The 19,275-nt window shown below is 34.7% G+C and overlaps 1 protein-coding gene across 1 annotated transcript in view; it reads right to left on the bottom strand.

The window, feature by feature from the left end:
- SPATA16 (spermatogenesis associated 16) overlaps positions 1-19,275 on the bottom strand; it is a 206,198-nt gene that overhangs the window by 140,988 nt on the left and 45,935 nt on the right. The window contains exon 2 of the mRNA XM_064575670.1: positions 12,545-12,690. Within this exon, the coding sequence (XP_064431740.1) occupies positions 12,545-12,690 (146 nt within the window). The remainder of the gene's footprint in view (positions 1-12,544; positions 12,691-19,275) is intronic.

The raw sequence follows: 19,275 nt of genomic DNA, 5'->3' as shown, positions 1-19,275 counted from the left end.
TCAGTTGTTTATTTAAAATCTTCCTTTTTTTCTTAATGTAGGCATTTATCTCTATAAGCTTCCCTCTTAGAACTGCTTTTGTTGGATCCTATAAGTTTTGGTATGTTGTGTTTTCACTTTTGTCTGTCTCAAGATACCTGATTTTTTCTTTGACCCATTGGATTTTCAGGAGTATGTTGTTTAATTTGCATGTATTTGTAAATTTTCTAATATTCTTCCTTTTATTATTTCTAGTTTTATACCATTGTGGTCAGAAAAGATATTTGATATGATTTCAATTTTTTTAAAATTTGTTAAGACTTACTTTGTGGCTCTGTTTATGATCCTGGAAAATGTTCCATGTGGGCTTGGAAAGGATGTGCAGTCTGGTACTTTTGGATAGAATATTCTGTATATATACATATATTTTTTTATTTAGCTACTGCCGCTCTGCTTTAGCTGGGGTACAGCCAGAGGGTCCCTGCATATATTTATTAGGTCCATTTGTTTGTAGTATTATTCAAGTCTGCTTTTCCTTATTGATTTTCTGTGTGGATGATTTATCCATTTATTGAGAGAGGGGTATCAAAGTCCCCTATTATTATTGTATATCTGTCTATTCCTTCCTTCAGTTCTGTTAATATTTGCTTTCAATATTTACATGCTCCAATGTTGGCTCCTATAGGTTTTCCAGGCTGATAGGACTACCTTTGGAATTGCAGCTGACATGAGTTGGAGCCAGGTCACCTGGCTGTTGCTGCATCCATACTGGGATCTGCAGTTGGTGGGCCTGTTCGAGGGACCTAGGTGGGGTGGATTACATCTGGCTCCTGCCTCTAGGACCTTGCTTAGTACAGCTGAGGCTGGGACAAGGGTCTACTTCAGGGTCTGCAAGTGGGTCTTCAGACAGTGCCTGTTACCAGGTATGTGGATAGATCTTGCTCCTCCAGGTCCCTGGGAGGGCTCCTACTGGGTCACTAGGTGGGTCTTTGTGCAGGCAGGCTGGCTCCAGACTTTTGGTGTCAGGAGCTGAAAATAAGTCCCAGGGCTGCTTCAGATTTCATAGCCTGGACTGAGGTCTATTACTTTGGCTCTGGAGGCATGACTTGTCATGTCTCCCACCTGATTCTTGGATGGTGGGACTACTTGTAGACTGTGATGAAGAGGGACTGAAGCTGGGTTCAAGTCACTTCACTGGGCCCATTGGCAGGCATGACTTCTCCTAAGTCCCTTGGTGTGCTAGTGGCAGGATCGAGGGGTCAGAGCTGTTTCCAAGTCTGTACCTGGAACCACTATAGGTGAGTCATCCTCCTTGGTGTGGGCCTGCCTTATCAAGACAGTTCCTGGTCTTTTGCCCCACCAGGGTACACAATCTCCTACCTAGATCCCAAAGCTCCTGCAAAGGCACTTCTGTCTGTGGATGGCTGATAAATCATTGTTGTTGAAAGGGGATACAAACTGGGAAATTTCAGGTCTGCTATCTTGCTGATGTCACCCTTGGCCAAATTTTGAATGTTCAGTTATGGTAAAGAAGAAAGTGCAATATTTAAAATATCTCATTTCATGAAATCTGTAAGAAATTTGCAAAATTTCTGTTTCTTCTACTATAAGTTCATTTTAAAATTCTTGAATATCTGTAATGCTTTTTTAAAAAAAGTTTTTATTTAAATTCCAGTTACCATACAATGTGATATCACTTTCAAGTGTACAATACAGTTATTCAACACTTCCATATAACACATGGTGCTCATCACAAAAAGTGCACTCCTTAATCCCCATCACCTATTTAACCCATCCTTCCATTCAGCTCCCCTCTGATAACCCTGGGAACCCCTTTGAGAATAAACTGATGGTTTGCCTCTCCTCTCTTTTTTTCCCCTTTGTCTTATTTCTTAAATTCCACAAATGAATGAAATCATGTGGTATTTGTCTTTCTCTGACTGACTTCTTCTAGCATTACACTCTTTAGCTTATCCACATTGTTGAAAATGGCAAGATTTCATTCATTTTTATGGGTGAGGAATATTCTATTGTACATACAATCTTGGTGTGTGTGTGTGTATATATATATGAAATTATATATATATATACAATTATGAAAACAGCCCAAGTGTCCACATATATATATTATATATATATAATATATATACACACTCTTCTTTATCCTTTTATCAGTTGATGGACACTTGGGCTGTTTTCATAATTTGGCTATTGTAGATAATGCTGCTACAAACATTGGGGTGCATGTATCCCTTTTTCATTCTTTTATGGCTGATATTACCATATATATATATATACACATATGTATATGTAGATGGTATATTTGTATACATGTATATATATATGTATACCACTTCTTTATCCATTCATCAATAGATGGACACTTGGGCTGTTTCCATGATTTGGCTATTGCAGATAATGCTTCTATAAACATCAGGGTGCATGTATCCCTTTGAATTAATATTTTTGTATTCTTTGTGTAAATACCTAGTAGTGTGATTGCTGGATCATAGGGTAGTTCTATTTTTAATTTTTTGAGGAAGCTCCATTCTGTTTTTCATGGTGGTTTTACCAGCTTGCATTCCCACCATCAGTGCAAGAGGGTTCCCTTTCCTCCACATCCTCACCAACACCTGTTGTTTCTTATGTTGTTGACTTTAGCCATTCTGACAGGTGTGAGGTGATATCTCATTGTAATTTTGATTTGCATTTCCCTGATGGTGAGTGATGTTGAGCATCTTTCCATGTGTCTATTGGCCATCTGGATGTCTTCTTTGGAAAAATGTCCATTTATGTCTTCTGCCCATTTTTAAATTGGATTATTCATTTTTTGGGTGTTGAGTTTTATAAGTCCTTTATATATATATATATATATATATGTATCCAAAATATATACTAACCCTTTATTGGATATGTTATTTGCAAATATCTTCTCCCATTCCACAGGTTGCCTTTTAGTTTTGTTGATTGTTTCCTTTGCTGTGAAGAAGTTTTTTTTATCTTGATGAACCCCCAATAGTTTATTTTTGCTCTTTCTACTTTGCATCAGGAGATATACCTAGAAAGAAGTTGCTATGGCCAATTTCAAAGAGGTTACTGCCCATGTTCTCTTCTAGGATTTCTATGGTTTCAGGTCTCACATTTAGGTCTTTAATCCATTCTGAATTTATTTTTGCATATGGTGTAAGAAAGTGGTCCAGTTTCATTCTTTTACATGTTGCTGTCCAGTTTTCCCAACACCATTTGTTGAAGAGACAGTCTGCTTTCCACCAGATATTCTTTCCTGCTCTGTTGAAGATTAATTGACCAGATAGTTGTGGGCTTATTTCTGCATTTTCCATTCTGTTCCATTGTTCTATGTATCTCTTTTTGTGCAAGTACCATACTGTTTTCATCACTATAGCTTTGTAATATAACTTGAAGTCCAAAATTTTGATGCCTCTAGCTTTGCTTCCCACCTCCCCCCGCAAGGTTGCTTCAGCTTTTTGGGGTCTTTTGTGGTCTCGTACAAATTTTAGGATTGTTTGATCTAGTTCTGTGAAGTTCTAGTTTTAGTTCATGCTGTTGATATTTTGATAGGGATTGTCTTAAATGTGTAGATTATTTTGGGTAGTATAGACATTCTAACAATATTTGTTCTTTCCATCCACAAGCATGGAATGTCTTTCCATTTCTTTGTGTAATCTTCAATTTCTTTCATCATTGTTTTATTTTCAGAGTACAGGTCTTTCACCTCTTCGGTTAGGTTTATTCCTAGATATCTTATTGTTTTTGGTGCAATTATAAATGGATGGTTTTATCCATTCTGACACCTATCTCTTTCGATCAGAGTGTTTAGCTTATTTACATTCAAAGCAATTATTGATAGATATGTATTTAGAGCCATCTTATTACTTGTTTTGTCATTGTTTCTGGAGGTTTCTCTGATCCCTTCTTGTTTTTGTCACTTTTGGTCTCTCCCTTATACTCAGAGAGTCCCCTTTATTATTTCTTGCAGGGCTGGTTTAGTGGTCACGAACTCCTTTAGCTTTTGCTTGTCTAGGAAACTCTTAGTCTCTCCTATTCTGAATGATAGCTTTGCTGGATAGAGTATTCTTGGCTGCAGATTTTTCCCATTCATCACTTTGAATATATCATGCCACTCTTCTGGCTTGCCAAGTTTCTGTTGAGAAATATCCAGCTAGCCTTATGTGTTTTCCCTTGTAAGTTAAGGACTTCTTTTGTCTTGCTTTTAAGATATTTCTTTTATCATTATACTTTGCAAATTTAATTGCAATTGGTGTTGGCCTGCTTGTGTTGATTCTGGTGGGAGTTCTTTGTGCCTCCTGGACCTGGATATCTGTTTCCCTCCCCAGATTAAGGAAGTTTTCTGTTATTATTTCTTGAAATGAATTTTCTTCTCCCTTTTCTCTCTTCTTCTGGGATTCCTAAAATACAAATGTTATCATGTTTGATGGAGTCACTGAGTTCCCTAAATCTATTCTAGGGTTGCATAATTCTTCTTTCTTTTTTTCAGCTTCATTATTTTCCATTATTTTGTCTTCTAGATCACGAATTCATTCCTCTGCTTCTTCCAGCCTGCTGTAAATTGCATCAAGCCTGTTTCCAATCTCATTTATTGCATTCTGATCGATTCTTTTTTTAACTTTTTTTTTATCTCTGTGGTAAGGGTCTCACTGATGTCTTCTATTTTTTTCTCAAGCCCAGTGAGTATCCTTATGATTATTGCTTTAAATTCTCAATCAGGTATGTTACTTATATCTCTTTTGCTTAGATCTCCGGCCATGGCCTTATTCTTTCATTTGGGATAAATTCCTCCATCTTAGAATTTTGTCTAAGTTTCTGTTTTCTTTCTTTTCTTTCTCTGTTAGAAAAGCCAGCTATGTGTCCTGCTCTTGAAAATAATAGCCTTATGAAGAAGAGGTTCTGCAGTGCCCAGGGCCTGGTGCTTCAGGGAGTGTCTCCAGTGTGTACTACATGTGTTTTGCTATTGTGTTTTGGCTGCTTTATCCTTTAGGATAGTCATCTGCAGAGGCTCTCCTTGCCTGTTGTGGGCAGTGTTTGGTTCCTGGCCTTAATGTCGTGAATTTTAACTAGGTGTGCTCTAGTTTGCTTCTGAAATGAACTTGACACCAACTCCACCAGAACTGAGATCCTGCAGAACTCTGTGGTCAGGTGATGTGGGTGGTTTGCATTGGTCTTGGGGAGGGGCCTGCTGCACTGGGACTGAGGCAAGCTTGACTGAGAATGGCAGAACTGCCAGAGCAGGGAAGGGGGAGAAGAGATGGGGAGGGGGTTGGTGTAAGCAAGTTAGGCAGTGAATGTCAGCTCTGTGTTTATGCTAGGGACAGGGGAGGAAAATAGTGCCAGCCAGCTCCTTTGTTCCCAGAGAGGTGTTTCTGTGAACTCTGCCTCTCAGGGACTTGCTCCAAGAAAAGTGGATAGCCTACCCCCTCCCCTCACCCCTTCCATATGCTGCAGACCTACAGATTGCTGTTTCCATGCTGTCTGCCCTTTGGTTGTTTGCCTGCCTTCTCTCCAAAACAGGGCACTGCCCTCCAGGCTCTATCCCAGTAGAGCTCGCTGACCTTTAAACTCCAGGCTTTAAGCCCCACTGGTTGTTAGAGCTTATGAAATTCAGTCCCTCTCATTTTCCAAGCCATTGGCTTTGGGGAAACATTCTCTTAGTGTGTTCCCCTGTGTGCTCCTCTCTCCCTTGCCCTTCTCTGTGATCATGGCTCCCTCCCCTTCACAGCACCCATGATTTGTTTCTCCCTTAAACCATGTCTCTACACTTCCTACCTTCTTTGATGTGGCTTCTTTTCTCCCTTTAGTTGCAGAGTTTGTTCTGTCAGTCTTCAGGTCAATTTCTGGGATATTTAGGATGATTTGATAGTTATCTAGTTGTGTTCATATGAGGAGACAAGCCTAGGGTCCTCCCACTCCACCATCTTCCTCTGTCTCCAAATATCTGTAATGCTTTAAGCTTATATCACCACTGAGCATTTTAATTATCCTCAAAGTTGATATAACAACTTAAGAGTTGTATTTTCATAGAAGTTTTCAAATTATCTACTTTATTGAGTTTCTGATGGGTTCAAAAAGTATGTTAAAAATAATAGTCTCATCTATGCATATATAGAGTTTATTGGTATTAATAAATACCATCAAAAATAATCTGCATTTGTTATTGGTGGTGGAATTGAAATAAAATACAATTCTGATATATTTTGGATTCAGGAAGGACTTTAAGCAGTTTACTTATATTTAAAGATGAGAAAACTGATGCAAAGAGAAGTTAAATTTCTTGTGGAAGTCAAAGCTAGTAAGTGATAAAGCAGAGATTCAAGTAACTTCTCTTTGCATCAGTTATTTTATTTTCTTATATTTTGACCCATGTGTCATTTAAATGTTTAATTTCCAAGTATTTGGAGAGATTTTCTAGATATCTTACTATTAATCATTTCTGATATAATTCCATTAACCATATTCCATTGTGGTTAGGGAACAAACCCTGTGAGATTTCACATTTTCAGAATTTTATTGAGTTTTATTTTTATCTCTGGTAATACTCTTTATGTTCTGTCTTGTCTGATATTAACATACCTGAGCCTGACATAAAAATAAGTTTCCATGTTTATTGTATAGTACATCATTTTTCTTCCTTTTAATCTCAATCTATATCTTTTTGTAAATAGCATATAGTTGAATGTTGTGATTTAATCCAGATTGGCAATATTTGCCTTTTGATTAGAATGTTTACTCAATGTACATTTAATGTAATTATTAATAGAGTTTGGTTCAACTCTACCATCTTGCTATTATCTTCCAGTGTTCCATTCATTATTTGTTTCTCTCTTTCACCTTTCTGGACTTATTTTTAGTTAAGTAAATCTTTAGTATATAATTTTAAGTTCACTATTGGCTTTCTAGCTGTACTTTTTCTATCTTTTAAGGTTTACTCTGGGATTATAATATGCATTCTTAATTTAACACAGACTAGTTACAGTTAATATTGTACTATCTCATGTAAAATAATTAGTAGTAAAATTCCATTTGTGCTCCCTCCCACAGACCTTGTGGTGTTGTAGTCAAATATTTCACATCAAAATATGTAATCTTATTATTTATAATTTATCTTTAATCAGTTAAAATTATCCCATTGTATTTTGGCCTCCATTATTTCTTTTTTTTTAAGATTTTATTTATTTATTTGAGAGAGAGAGACAGAGAGATAGAGAGCACAAGCAGGGGGAGGGGTAGAGGGCAAAGGAGAAGTAGGCTCCCCGTGGAGCAGGGAGCCCAATGGGGGGCTTGATCCTAAGACCCTGGGATTATGACCTGAGCTCAAGGCAAATGCTTAACCAACTGAGCTATTCAGGCACCCCAGCCTCCATTATTTCTGATTAAAAGTCACCTGTTATTTATGTCATTGTTCCCTGCATGTAATGTATTGTTTTCCTTTGGCTGCTTTTAATATTTCTCTTCCTGTTGGGTTTTCAAGAGTTTGATTATGATGTTCCTAGATGTAGTTCTTTTTGTTTTTATCCTAGTTGGGGCTAACTGGATATTCTTTTTTTTAAATCAAATTTGGAAAATTTTCAGTAATTATTTTAATGTCTTATTCTCTCTTCCCTTTCCCTTTGAGACTTCAATTACATGTATGTTAGATTTCCTGCTATTGTCCCTGAGGACAGGTCACTGAAGTGGGTTAATTTTTTCAAATCTCTCTTCTTTCCATTCTCACATTGGGTAATTTCTTTAAATTCATCTTCAATCTTTAGCAGTCACCAAACTAATGTTAAGGTCAATCAGTACATTTCAAAATTTCAGATATTTTATTAATCTATACTAAAATCTCTATTTGGTTCTTTTCTTAGTTTCTGTTTTTCTGTTGAGATTCTCATCTCTTCAGTTATTATTACTATCTTTATCTCAAGGGCCTTGGACCTATTTTTCATAGCTTCTTGAAAATCTTTCTCTACCAATTCCAACATATGAGTCATCTTGGTGTCTGTTTCTATGGCTTGTTTACTTTCTTAAGTATGAGACTTATTTACCTACTTCTCTGCATGTGTATTAATTTTTAATTTTATGCCAGACATTTTGGTTGAAACTTTGTAAGGAATCGGGATTATGACATCATCCCTGTAAACTTGTTGATTTTTTTTGTTTGTTTGTTTTTCCTATCAAACAAATAGTGTATACTCTTGTTCTTGTCATGCTTGGCTTTAGTCTTTGTTAGGGCAGATCTCTTTTGGCTTAATCCTAAGGTGTGGCCCTTTCTAGAGGTCATGGTCCTTACTCCTGAAGCATGACCTTTCTGGGGTCTCAACTGAATGCCTGAGGTACTCAGTGAGGTCTCTTCACACTGTCACTCCAACACGTCTCATCACTGCTGGTCCTCTCATATTTCCACTTAGCACTTAGTCCTGCAGCAGGCAATCTCTGCTACATGGAGTCTCACTGCTCACATTGGCCAAGAACCTATAATATATCCTCATGCAGATTTCTGCCCCTATCCCCTCATACTGCCACCTCTTCTTTGGCCATTTACCCTATAAATTACAGCTTATTTTTCATCCTAGTATTCTAATCTCGGCCTCCTCAGCTCAGTGAGACTACAATTTAACTTGATATCCATCTCCCTGAATTAGGGCAGGAAAATAACCCCAGCAAAAAACTGAGAAAATTGTGGGGCTCACCATATGTATTTCCCTTCTGTCAGGGATCACGGTTCTGCTGTGACCATTATCCAATGCCTAAAAATAGTTGCCTCATATATTTTGTCCAGTTTCAGTTGTTTACAGTAGAAAGACAGGTCCAATACCGGTAACTCTGTCATAGGTGGAATGAAAAATTCATGGGTTTAGATTTAATTTTCACAAAACTTTGTGAAATAATATTTGTGAAGTAGGTACTATAATTATAACCCAATATTAAATAGAGAATTAAACTCAGGCTAACTAATGAGTGGGGAGTCAGAATTTAATCCTAGACAGTCAGATTCCAGACTCTGCTCTGATTCAATATACTATACTGCCCCTGCAACATGAAATTATGTTTATTTCCTTCATAGCATTTATCATATTCTTTTTTCTCATATATTTATTAATATTTATTTGTTTTTTACAATTTGACATTTCTCGTAATGTGTATAATACATTTCCTGTTTACAACTGCTTTCCCACTGCATAGCACAGGGTTTTGGTAGGCATTCAATAAATATTTGTTGAATGAATGAATGAATGAATGAATGAATGAATGAATGTAGATGCCACCATTATAAAACAATTTTGAAAATAGGATGTTTTCTATATATTTGGTATTTTAGATTTCATTTTGCCTTCTACCTTGTGGCATCAAAATTCTGCAACAAAAACAAACAAGAATCTACAGATGAGGAACATGCAAAAAAGTGATATGCACCATTAAAATCTTTACAATTATATACATCAAAATATAATTATAAGATAGAAAAAGTTATAGCAGGATTTCTATTCTTGATAAGATAGCAGTAATTAGAAATCTATCTTAGGAATATTCAAAACACTTCCTAATAAACAATGGCACTAGTCTGATGAGGTAAGCAAGAGTTGATGTGTTTGACTGGTGAAGCTAGGCATAGCTTTTGGTTGAAGTAAAAAATAACAAAAACAAAGCATGATAGGCATATCTGCCACTTTGGACATGTTATTAGGAAAAACAATTGTTAATAGTTGTTTCTAGAGCCTTTATATCACTTATTATTATATTTTAAATAACAATACACACCTGATTGATTTCAAAATGTATCTTTGTTGAACTTCAAACCATAAAGTTACGGCTCTTGTAATCTTGTAGGTGACATAACAATATGCACTTATTTTTATAAGAAGCAAAACTACAGATGATTTTTAAGCTAATTTTTGTGCTAACAAATCTCCTAAAGATATGCAGCAGACCTCACATTTACATAAAATTAAAGAAAGAATGCTTAGCAAATGCAAATAAATGCAAAAAAGGAATATTTTAATTTTGATTCATGATTAGTAGCAACCATCACAAAGTGGTAATAATACAAAAGCAAAATTCTGCATTCATTGTATAACTAATGGTTGTAAGCTATTTATAGATTGAGAATTCTGATTAATTAATTTATTTTGAGAAACATATTTATTGATTATATATCAGACTCTGTTTTAAAATCTGAGATCTCTAAAAACACTTTAATATTAGAATCCTATGCACTGACTTCTGCAGTATGACAAGCCCAGGAAAATGATTTATCTCACTTGGTGCATTATTAATTGTATGAATTGACTGTTTAACCTCTATTGATTTGCATTTCTTACTTAATGTTCAACTTAGAAACAGAAGCAAAAATTATTTTACAATAGAAAAAAAAGATGAAATTTAATCCAAGTGTAATATGTAAGATCATTTTAATATTCACCATTATATATCCTCCTCTCAGCAATTTTCAAGTATTGAAAGAGTGCTCTTAGTTTTTTTTTTTTAAAGATTTTATTTATTTATTTGACAGAGAGATAGACAGAAGAGCACAAGCAGAGGGAGTGGCAGAGGGAGAGGGAGAAGCAGGCTCTGCACTGAGCAGGGAACCTGACGCGAGACCCGATCCCAGGACCCTGAGATCATGACTTGAGCCGAAGGCAGACGCTTAACCATCTGAGCCACCCAGGCACCCAGAGTGCTCTTAGTTTTAAAACAAGAGTTGCTAAATCTAAATCGTGAACCTATTGAAGTTTATCTTGGCATTCTTAGGACCGGTAGCATTTTATTGTTTCTTATATTTGGATTGCAGTGGAATTTTTTACTTATGTTCATTAATTATTTTTATAACACTGAGTTGAGTTTTGACATGACCATACCATTTGGAATTCTTTTATTATTAAAAATGATTTAAAAGTCCATCAAACCATTCTGATAGCCAGGAGATATTTTCCTTAAAATGCAGGCCATGTTGGTGATCTTTTTTATGTGTGGTGAAAATCATGGAGGTGATAAATAATTACTTTCAGTGCATCTCAATTTATTATTGTTTACATATGCCTATAAATTTTCTGGGTCAGTTCAAATTTAAAATATTTTTCCCCTTGTGATCACAAGTCACCCAAGTAGCCCAGAAATTCCAATATTTTGACATATTGAAATATATGTTACATTTCCAATACTGGTCCTTTTAAGTGGAAATGGACAAAAATTATTTGACGGACTGTATGTCTCGATACTGGGTTTGGAAACTATAGCTGCATAAAATGTTTCCAGAAAGTATAGGTTTGATTTTTTTTTTTTTTTTTTGGTGTCAAAGAGACTCTGCCTTTAGGTTCTGTAGTTTACTTAAGCAGGAAAATTTCTTTCAAGAAGGTTATCTTATGAATTTCAAAGTGATTTTGTTGTCTGCAGGTCCTTGATGGCAAGCTTAAGCCTACAAACTCGAGGTCTCCTTATGAATGTGGAGAATCTTGGGTAGATCTTTTATATCCTCATGGATGTGGAGCTGTAAATGTTTACCATGTTGGCAGATCTCCCACTCATGAGATGGGTCTTAGTATAACTGATAGCTATGTTTCCTAGTGGTTATTAACAAGGCAGGCATTATGTTTTCATGTTCAGATTAGTTTTGTTATTTGTATCCAAAAGAAGTACAGGACGTCTGAGATCAGAGAATAGACAAGACAAAGTTCTAGGTAAATTGTTCAAAGTTAGGCAGGGAGGGGAGGAGGCATCATAATTCTAAGGAAAAAGTTATTTGAAAGGTGTAACAATCATTTGTATCTTTGCTGTAGATTAAACTGAATATTACCCACGGTAAGAGCAAGGCCTTTAGGAAACAGGACATATGAGAGGTATATGTTTATAGAAGAAAAAGAGGTCTGTGACACTACATCGAAAACTAATGATATAATGTATGGTGATTAACATAATAATAAAAAAGTAAGTAATAAACAAAACAAAAACAAAGCCATCCCCCCCCAAAAAAAAATAGAGAAAAAGAGGTCTGGGTAGGCTTGGGGATTCTAGGAAGCCACAAGATAACATAATGATACAGACTTCTGAAGAAGGATAGAAATATGAAAAAGAAATCCTTACAGACAATGATAAGTGTTTTGCACCTTTGGACAGCTGTCACACCTACCCTTGCATATCATCCCGTGATTCAGCTATCCTGTCACCAAATAAGCCATGAACATCAAGTTTCTGCCTGTGGTTTACAGTCCAAATTTCCTTCTGCCATTCTCCAGATCGTGTGCAGTTTTGGAAATCCTTCTCATCCCTTACTTACCTTATTCACTCTCTCTTCTCTTGCTGTAATAATTTGCTACTCCAGTTACCTGCCTTTTTATCTTACCCTGCATTATGAGTAATTGTTTATGTGTCTGTTCCTTCCATTAGGTTTTGAGATGCCCTTTGTGCTCCCAATGATTGTCTAGCTTAACATAAATCAAGTAGTAAAGTTTTGCCTTTAAATTTAAATGAAATGGAAGTTGATTATACAAGCTCACATAGTGCCCTCTGCTTGCATGAACAGTATTTACTTGCAGTTATTAATACTTCATTTTACCTGTGTGCATGATTCAGGGCAAGGTCGGGTTTCCTCATGCGTAGATAGCACGTAACAAGCTTTGTCTCGATGAAACTTGCCACACTTGCTATATCTTCAGCAGATGCTTCAAATGGTTGTCCCAGAGCTGCCCCTTTGCTGCAAAGCTTAAAAAAAAAATAATACTTTAAATTTCCTAATAATCTTGGCAGGTAGTTGATCTTTTATATAAGCAAAACATGTACATGTATGCATCCTTTTTCCAAACTACAAGGTAAACATTAATATTTTGATTATAAATTAAATAAGTTGTTCCTGTTCACCATTATGTGACTATCATATAAAATAAGTAACACATTTTACTGTAAAATGCTTCCTGTAAAATATTTTAAAAGCATGATATATTTTAAGTGGGTGCCATTTGTTAAGAATGTCTGTTTTAAAAATAAAGCATACAATAAGCAAAGATATTAACAGAAAACCAGGTGTAAATCATATTAAATACCAGTGCTTTTATGAAAACCCAGCTGAGCAATGATCTAGCACACTATCAAGTTTGATTTAATATAATAAGGGGTATCAGAAGTAAACTCCTAGGAACCATTAACATGATCAGTGATTAATTTGAGTCTGAATCACATTCTCTAAGATGTTATTGAAAGAATAGAAGTGAAAATTTATTAGAATTTATTGGCAGATGCCACAGTATCTGAAAAACATGGCAAGAATGTGGAATTCTTAATAAAAATTCCAAGAAGTCAATGGTTTCTGGGCACCATAGATAAACTGTAGATGAAGAAGATAATTAATTTTTTAGGAGAACCCCAAACATTAAGAAGTGTTAATGACAAGGGTAGATTGGCACTTTATTTTCCCTAGAGTTTTCTACTGTTCCTTGGAATTAAGGCTGATGCAGAAGATGAAGCCCCGCTTTCTGTTTAGTGACCTTATTCAGAATATCTACATTTTTGCACTTTCTATCTCCATCTGACCATATACTGGAGAAAATTTTCTCACTGGGGATAGTAATATTTGGAATTAATACCTATTTATATATACCTTAATATAAAATTTCTTGTATTCTAAACACTGTTTAAATGATATAAACTAATTTTTCTTTTATAGATTAAGTTGAGATTGGCTTGCCATTTACATTAACATTATTGTCAATTATTTTTTAAAGTGAAATTCGTTTGAGAATGACTATATTCTGTTCTAAAATGTATTTTTCTTCTTAATTTCATACAAAAGCTGTAAGATAAAATAAAATCTAGAATCTAGATGTTTAATATCATAGTTTAAATTGGTAGTTACATGATACTATTATTTTTTGCTTGGATATCCTGTCAATTGTGAGAATTCATATCATTTAAAAGTCTTTCCCAATTTGATAGGTGAAAAATGTTGCTTCATTTATTTGGTCAATAAATATTTATTGAATCTAATACTAATCGCCAGACAAAAATTACTGCCTTTACATTTTAATTTGCATTAGATAGATCTTTTTAAAATGAATTTTGGCTAGGTTTAGCTCTGTGTAAATTCCTGTTTTTTATTCCTTGCCTATTTCCATTGACATGCTAATTTCTTATTAATTTAAGAGCTCTTTAGACATATAAGCTATTATCCCTTTCTTCTTTTTTTTAAGATTTTATTTATTTATTAGTAAGAGAGAGAGAGCACAAGCGGGGGGAGCAGTAGGCAGAGGGAGAGGGAGAAACAGGCTCCCTGCTGAGCAAGGAGCCTGATGCGGGACTCAATCCCAGGACCCTGGGATCATGACCTGAGCTGAGATGCTTAGCCGACTGAGCCACCCAGATGTCCCTATTATCCCTTTTCTTGTAACAACTATATATATATATATATAATCAAACATAAGAGTCTTTCAAATTATCTTTTAGAAAATAGTCAAATTTTATTCATGTTCTTAAAAGGATCCTCAGAGTCTATATTATAAAACTCTTTTCTCAATTATTCTGGGAAAAAAAAGGAAAGACTATTTGTGGATGACCTCAATCAATGTTAAGTTTGGATGTTTTATAAAGATTACCTGATTAATTGGTAATAAAAGAGACAAAACATTTAACACTGATTTAGTAACTATTCCTGAGTCTGACCCTCACAAATATCAAGGTGGTTATAAAAAGATCTTGAAATATAATTTAAGAAAGCACTGTAGTGGGGCACCTGAGTGGCTCAGTTGGTTAAGCATCTGCCCTCAGCTCAGGTCATGATCCCAGCTTCCTGGGATAGAGTCCCGCATCGGGCTCCTTGCTCAGCGGGGAGCCTGCTTCTCCCTCTCTCTCCCTCTGCTTCTCCCCTCAGCTCCTGCTTTCTGGCTCTCAAATAAATAAAATAAAATCTGTAAAAAAAAAAAAAAGCACTATAGTTTGATCATAGCAGCTTGGGACAGCATCAGCATCTCCCCTCTTTTAGCAATCTGATCCTATAGGACCCAGAAATACCTAAATAGACAATTTTTCAGAAGAAAAGATTTGTGAATAACTCTTTATAAAGCCCAAATCAGTAGAAAAACAATGAGTAAAATTGTGTTTTGTTAGTATATCAAGTCATTAAAATTCTAGACCTTCTTGATTAACTTGATCTTCAAAATGAAATCAACACTTTTTTCAAGTCTCAAATACCCAAACCTCCTGAACTCATATAAAATCCTACACAAATAAAAAAGATGCAAATAAGACACACATTGTGTGCATACTTTGTCCTTTCCTGTCGTGTTCTTCTCTGATGTGATGGAGCAGATAAACCTTCTTTCTCAGGCAAACTCTTTGTGGGCCATTCAGAAAGTCAAGGAATAACTTCCATGAGGGCATTCAGATCTTACATGGCAAGAGGAAGCAGACCTTCAGATTTAATAATATTAAAGGCTTTTTCCACAAACACTGAGAGAAAGTGAAGAATAAATGCCTGATCTTCTAACAACTGCAGTATTCTCTACCTCTATAAGATTGAAGGCCAGGAAAAGAATAAAAATGATCAATCTTTAGATGTCTTTGAAATAAGCTTTGCAATACAGCAAATTGTTATCAAATATGCTGAAATTAAAGGTAGAATTAGAGGCAAATGTAGACAAAACACTGGTATCAGTATTGTTTAAAAATTCCAGATATTTTACTGAATTTTTAAATTTCCATGCAGACATTTGTACAGAAGTTAATTCTCTAGAAGATAAAGGATGTGTGAATTTGAATGTAGGAAGGGTGACTTTGTTCAACTTATTTTTGCCTAAAACTATACATGTAAGCCTTAGGTGAAATAAGTCAAGAACATAATGGAATAAAAACTTTTAAACTACCTGATAATATATCAGTGAGGAGACTTTGAATTGGGAAAAATTAATATTAGGTGTTAATTTTTTATTTCCAAAGGAAGACTAAAATATTTTTGAATGAAGCATGGATGGACAAATTAAGAGCATATTATTTAAGGGAAAATACAGTGAAGACTCTTATGGGTATAGCTGTAGTTTTAATGAAAAGCTAAATACTAAAATTTCAGTATAAAAAATTTCAATATAAAAAGTTTCAGTACAATATTTCAGTATAAAAAGTTTCAATATAAAAAGTTTCAGGAATAAATTAGAATCACAGGCTCAATTTTTAATTTATGTATTTATTTGATAATTTTCTGAAAAGAAGATAATAATACTTTGGAGTTATAAAATATTTTTTCTAAAGTATCTCACATGTCTTTTAAGAAATAAATATCAAAACTATTTTCAGAAATTGTGTCATAAAGAAATGTCAAAGTTTGTTTAAAAACACAGATAAAAATAACATAAAGCCCAATAACAGTAGAAATAACCAACATTAAATATTATTTTGGAGGTCCTGTTCTTAAAAATGCAACCATGTATTCTTTTTTAAATTAAGATCATCATTAGCAAGACTAATATTGTTAATAGGATATTGTATGATGAGTGTTTGCCCACTATATTTCTGAAACATAATTTTGAGTGATTCCTGAAGATCTAGGGAGGAACAATAAACTTGAAAAATGTGGCATTATTTTAGTTATCAAATATCTACAAATAAGAGTATATGTCATCCATCCAATAAGTAATTTTTAAGATTTTTATATTGTTTTTGGAATCACACACACAAAAATCTAAAGATAGAGAATAACTTACCCATAACCCTATCATAATATATAATTGCAATTAATTTATGGCTTATTTCTAATATCCCTGCTAATTACAGGTGTAAATATCTTCAACAAGATATTAGCAAACCAAATTCAATAATATATTGAAAGAATCGTACAACAACCAAAACCAAGGTTAGATACAGAGAGCAGATTGGTAGTTGCCAGAGGCAGGGGGTGGGGGTGGGAGAATGGGTAAAGGGAATCAAAAGGTACAAACTTCCAGTTATAAAATAAATAAGTCATGGAGGTGTAATGTACACCATAGTGAGAATAATTAGTAATACTATAGTGCATATATGAAAGTTGTGAAGAAATTAAATCTTTTTTTTTTTTTTTTTAGATTTTATTTATTTATTTGACAGGGAGAGACACAGCGAGACAGGAAACACAAACAGGGGGAGTGGGAGAGAGAGAAGCAGGCTTCCCACGGAGCAGGGAGCCCGATGTGGGGCTCGATCCCAGGACGCTGGGATCGTGACCTGAGCCGAAGGCAGACGCTTAATGACTGAGCCACCCAGGTGCCCCGAAGAAATTAAATCTTAAAAGTTATCACAAGAAAAAAATTCTGTTACTATGTCTGGGATGGATATTAACTTACTGTGACTTAAGACTTACTGTGGTGATAATTTTACAATATACAAAAATATCAGATCATTACATCACCTGAAACCATATCACCTAAACTGATATAATATTCTATGTCAATTGTACCTCAACAATAAAAAAATACACAGTGAAAAAAATTTGTTTTTGCATATTTCTTTCTATAATTTTCATGTTTTATATCATAATAAATTATATATTGTATATAATTTTTGCATCTTTCTTATATGCTTTGCTTCTTTTTATATGTTATCAATTACAAAACTAAAATGTATTAAAATATACCCATGTAACAATTATAGTTGGGTATTTCAATATCCCTCTCTAAGCAAATAATAAAAACACTAGAAAAAAAAATCACCAAGGACACAGAAGATTCAAACAACACAATCAACCAACAGGATGTTAATTGACATATATATACATATAAAATACTTCACCTAACAACAGTGGAATACATATTTTTCCCAAGCACCCATGTATAAATCACCTATATAGACTATATTGTGGAGCATAAAACAAATCTCAACAAATTGAAAACACTGAAATCATTCAGAATATGTATTTTCTGACCATAATGGAACCGAAACTCAACAGTAAAAAAGAAAAAAATAAACAATCCAATTTGAAAGTGGGCAAAAGATGTGAACAGACATTTCACCAAAAAAGACATACAGATGCAAATAAACACATAAAAGTTGCTCAACAGTTTATTGTTTACCATCATTAGTCAGAGAAATGCAAATTAAAACGGTAAATTATAACTACAGAATGGCTAAAATAAAAAATAGTAATGATACCAAAAGTTGAAAAAGCCGAGAAATGAGATCACTCACACCTTGATGACAGAAATGTAAAATGGTACAGCCACTGGAGAAAACAATATGGCAGTTTCTTAATAAACTAAACATGCAACTACTATATAGCTCAACACTGTGGCACTCCTGCCACTTATCTTAGAAAAATGAATGTTCACACAGAAATTCATTCGTGAATGTTTATGGAACTTAATTCATAACAACCCCAAACCGGAAGCAGTCTAGATATCCTTCAGTGGCTGAATGATTAAACAAACTGTGGTACACCCATTCTATGAGATACTGCAATGATGGATGAATGGATACTACTTGGCAATATGAAGGAAAAAAGAGTGATTCATATGGCTTAAATGAATCTCTAGAGAATTATGCTGAGTGAAAAAAGCCAACCCCAAAAGGTTACATACCGCATTATTATGTGACAAAATTGTAGGAAAGGAGAACAGAGTAGTGATTGTGAGAGATTAGTGGTTAGCGATGGGATGGGTGTTGTGGTTATAAATATAGGCCAATAGGAAGGAATCCTTGTAGTGATAGAACTGCCCTATATCTTGGGTGAATACATGCATCTACAGATCTTAAAATTGCACAGAACTAAATACACACACAACACACACATGAGTACAAGTAAAACTGGAGAAACCTTAAGATTGGTAGATTGTATCAATTCTAATATTCTGGTAGTGATACTGTACTATATTTTGCAAGACTTTACTGTTGGGAGAAACTGCATAAAGAATACATGGGATCTCTATATTATTTCTTGCAACTTCATATAAATCTATAATTATCTCAAAGTAAAGTTTAATTTAAAAATTACCATGTTAGTATTTAGGTGTCTTTCATTTTTTCCTTCCCTACCTTCTTTTTAGAACAATTGTAATCATGTTTAACTGGGGTTTTGGATGAGAAGATAAATCATATCTGAGGGACTTTTCCATAGGGTTCTTCTGTGTCAAATTATGGACTGATTCCTATAATGAGGAATAGTAACTCATACTAAGGTTTGCTCTGAAGTTTTATTCAGAAGCCACTGTGAACAGATGCATCCATCCCTCTACTTTCTCATCAGTGTGGACTCTTGTTTGAGGACATTTGCCGTGAAATGAGGGTTGTGTTTAGTGATAGAGGGAATCGTAGAGGGAAGTTGTTGGCAAGTTCTCT

This window comes from Mirounga angustirostris, unplaced genomic scaffold, assembly GCF_029215605.1.
Source record: "Mirounga angustirostris isolate CCGP_5_RB_7025 unplaced genomic scaffold, mMirAng1.0.hap1 SCAF_1, whole genome shotgun sequence".
Classification (NCBI taxonomy): domain Eukaryota; kingdom Metazoa; phylum Chordata; class Mammalia; order Carnivora; family Phocidae; genus Mirounga; species Mirounga angustirostris.
This window is presented reverse-complemented; position numbering and strand designations above follow the sequence as displayed.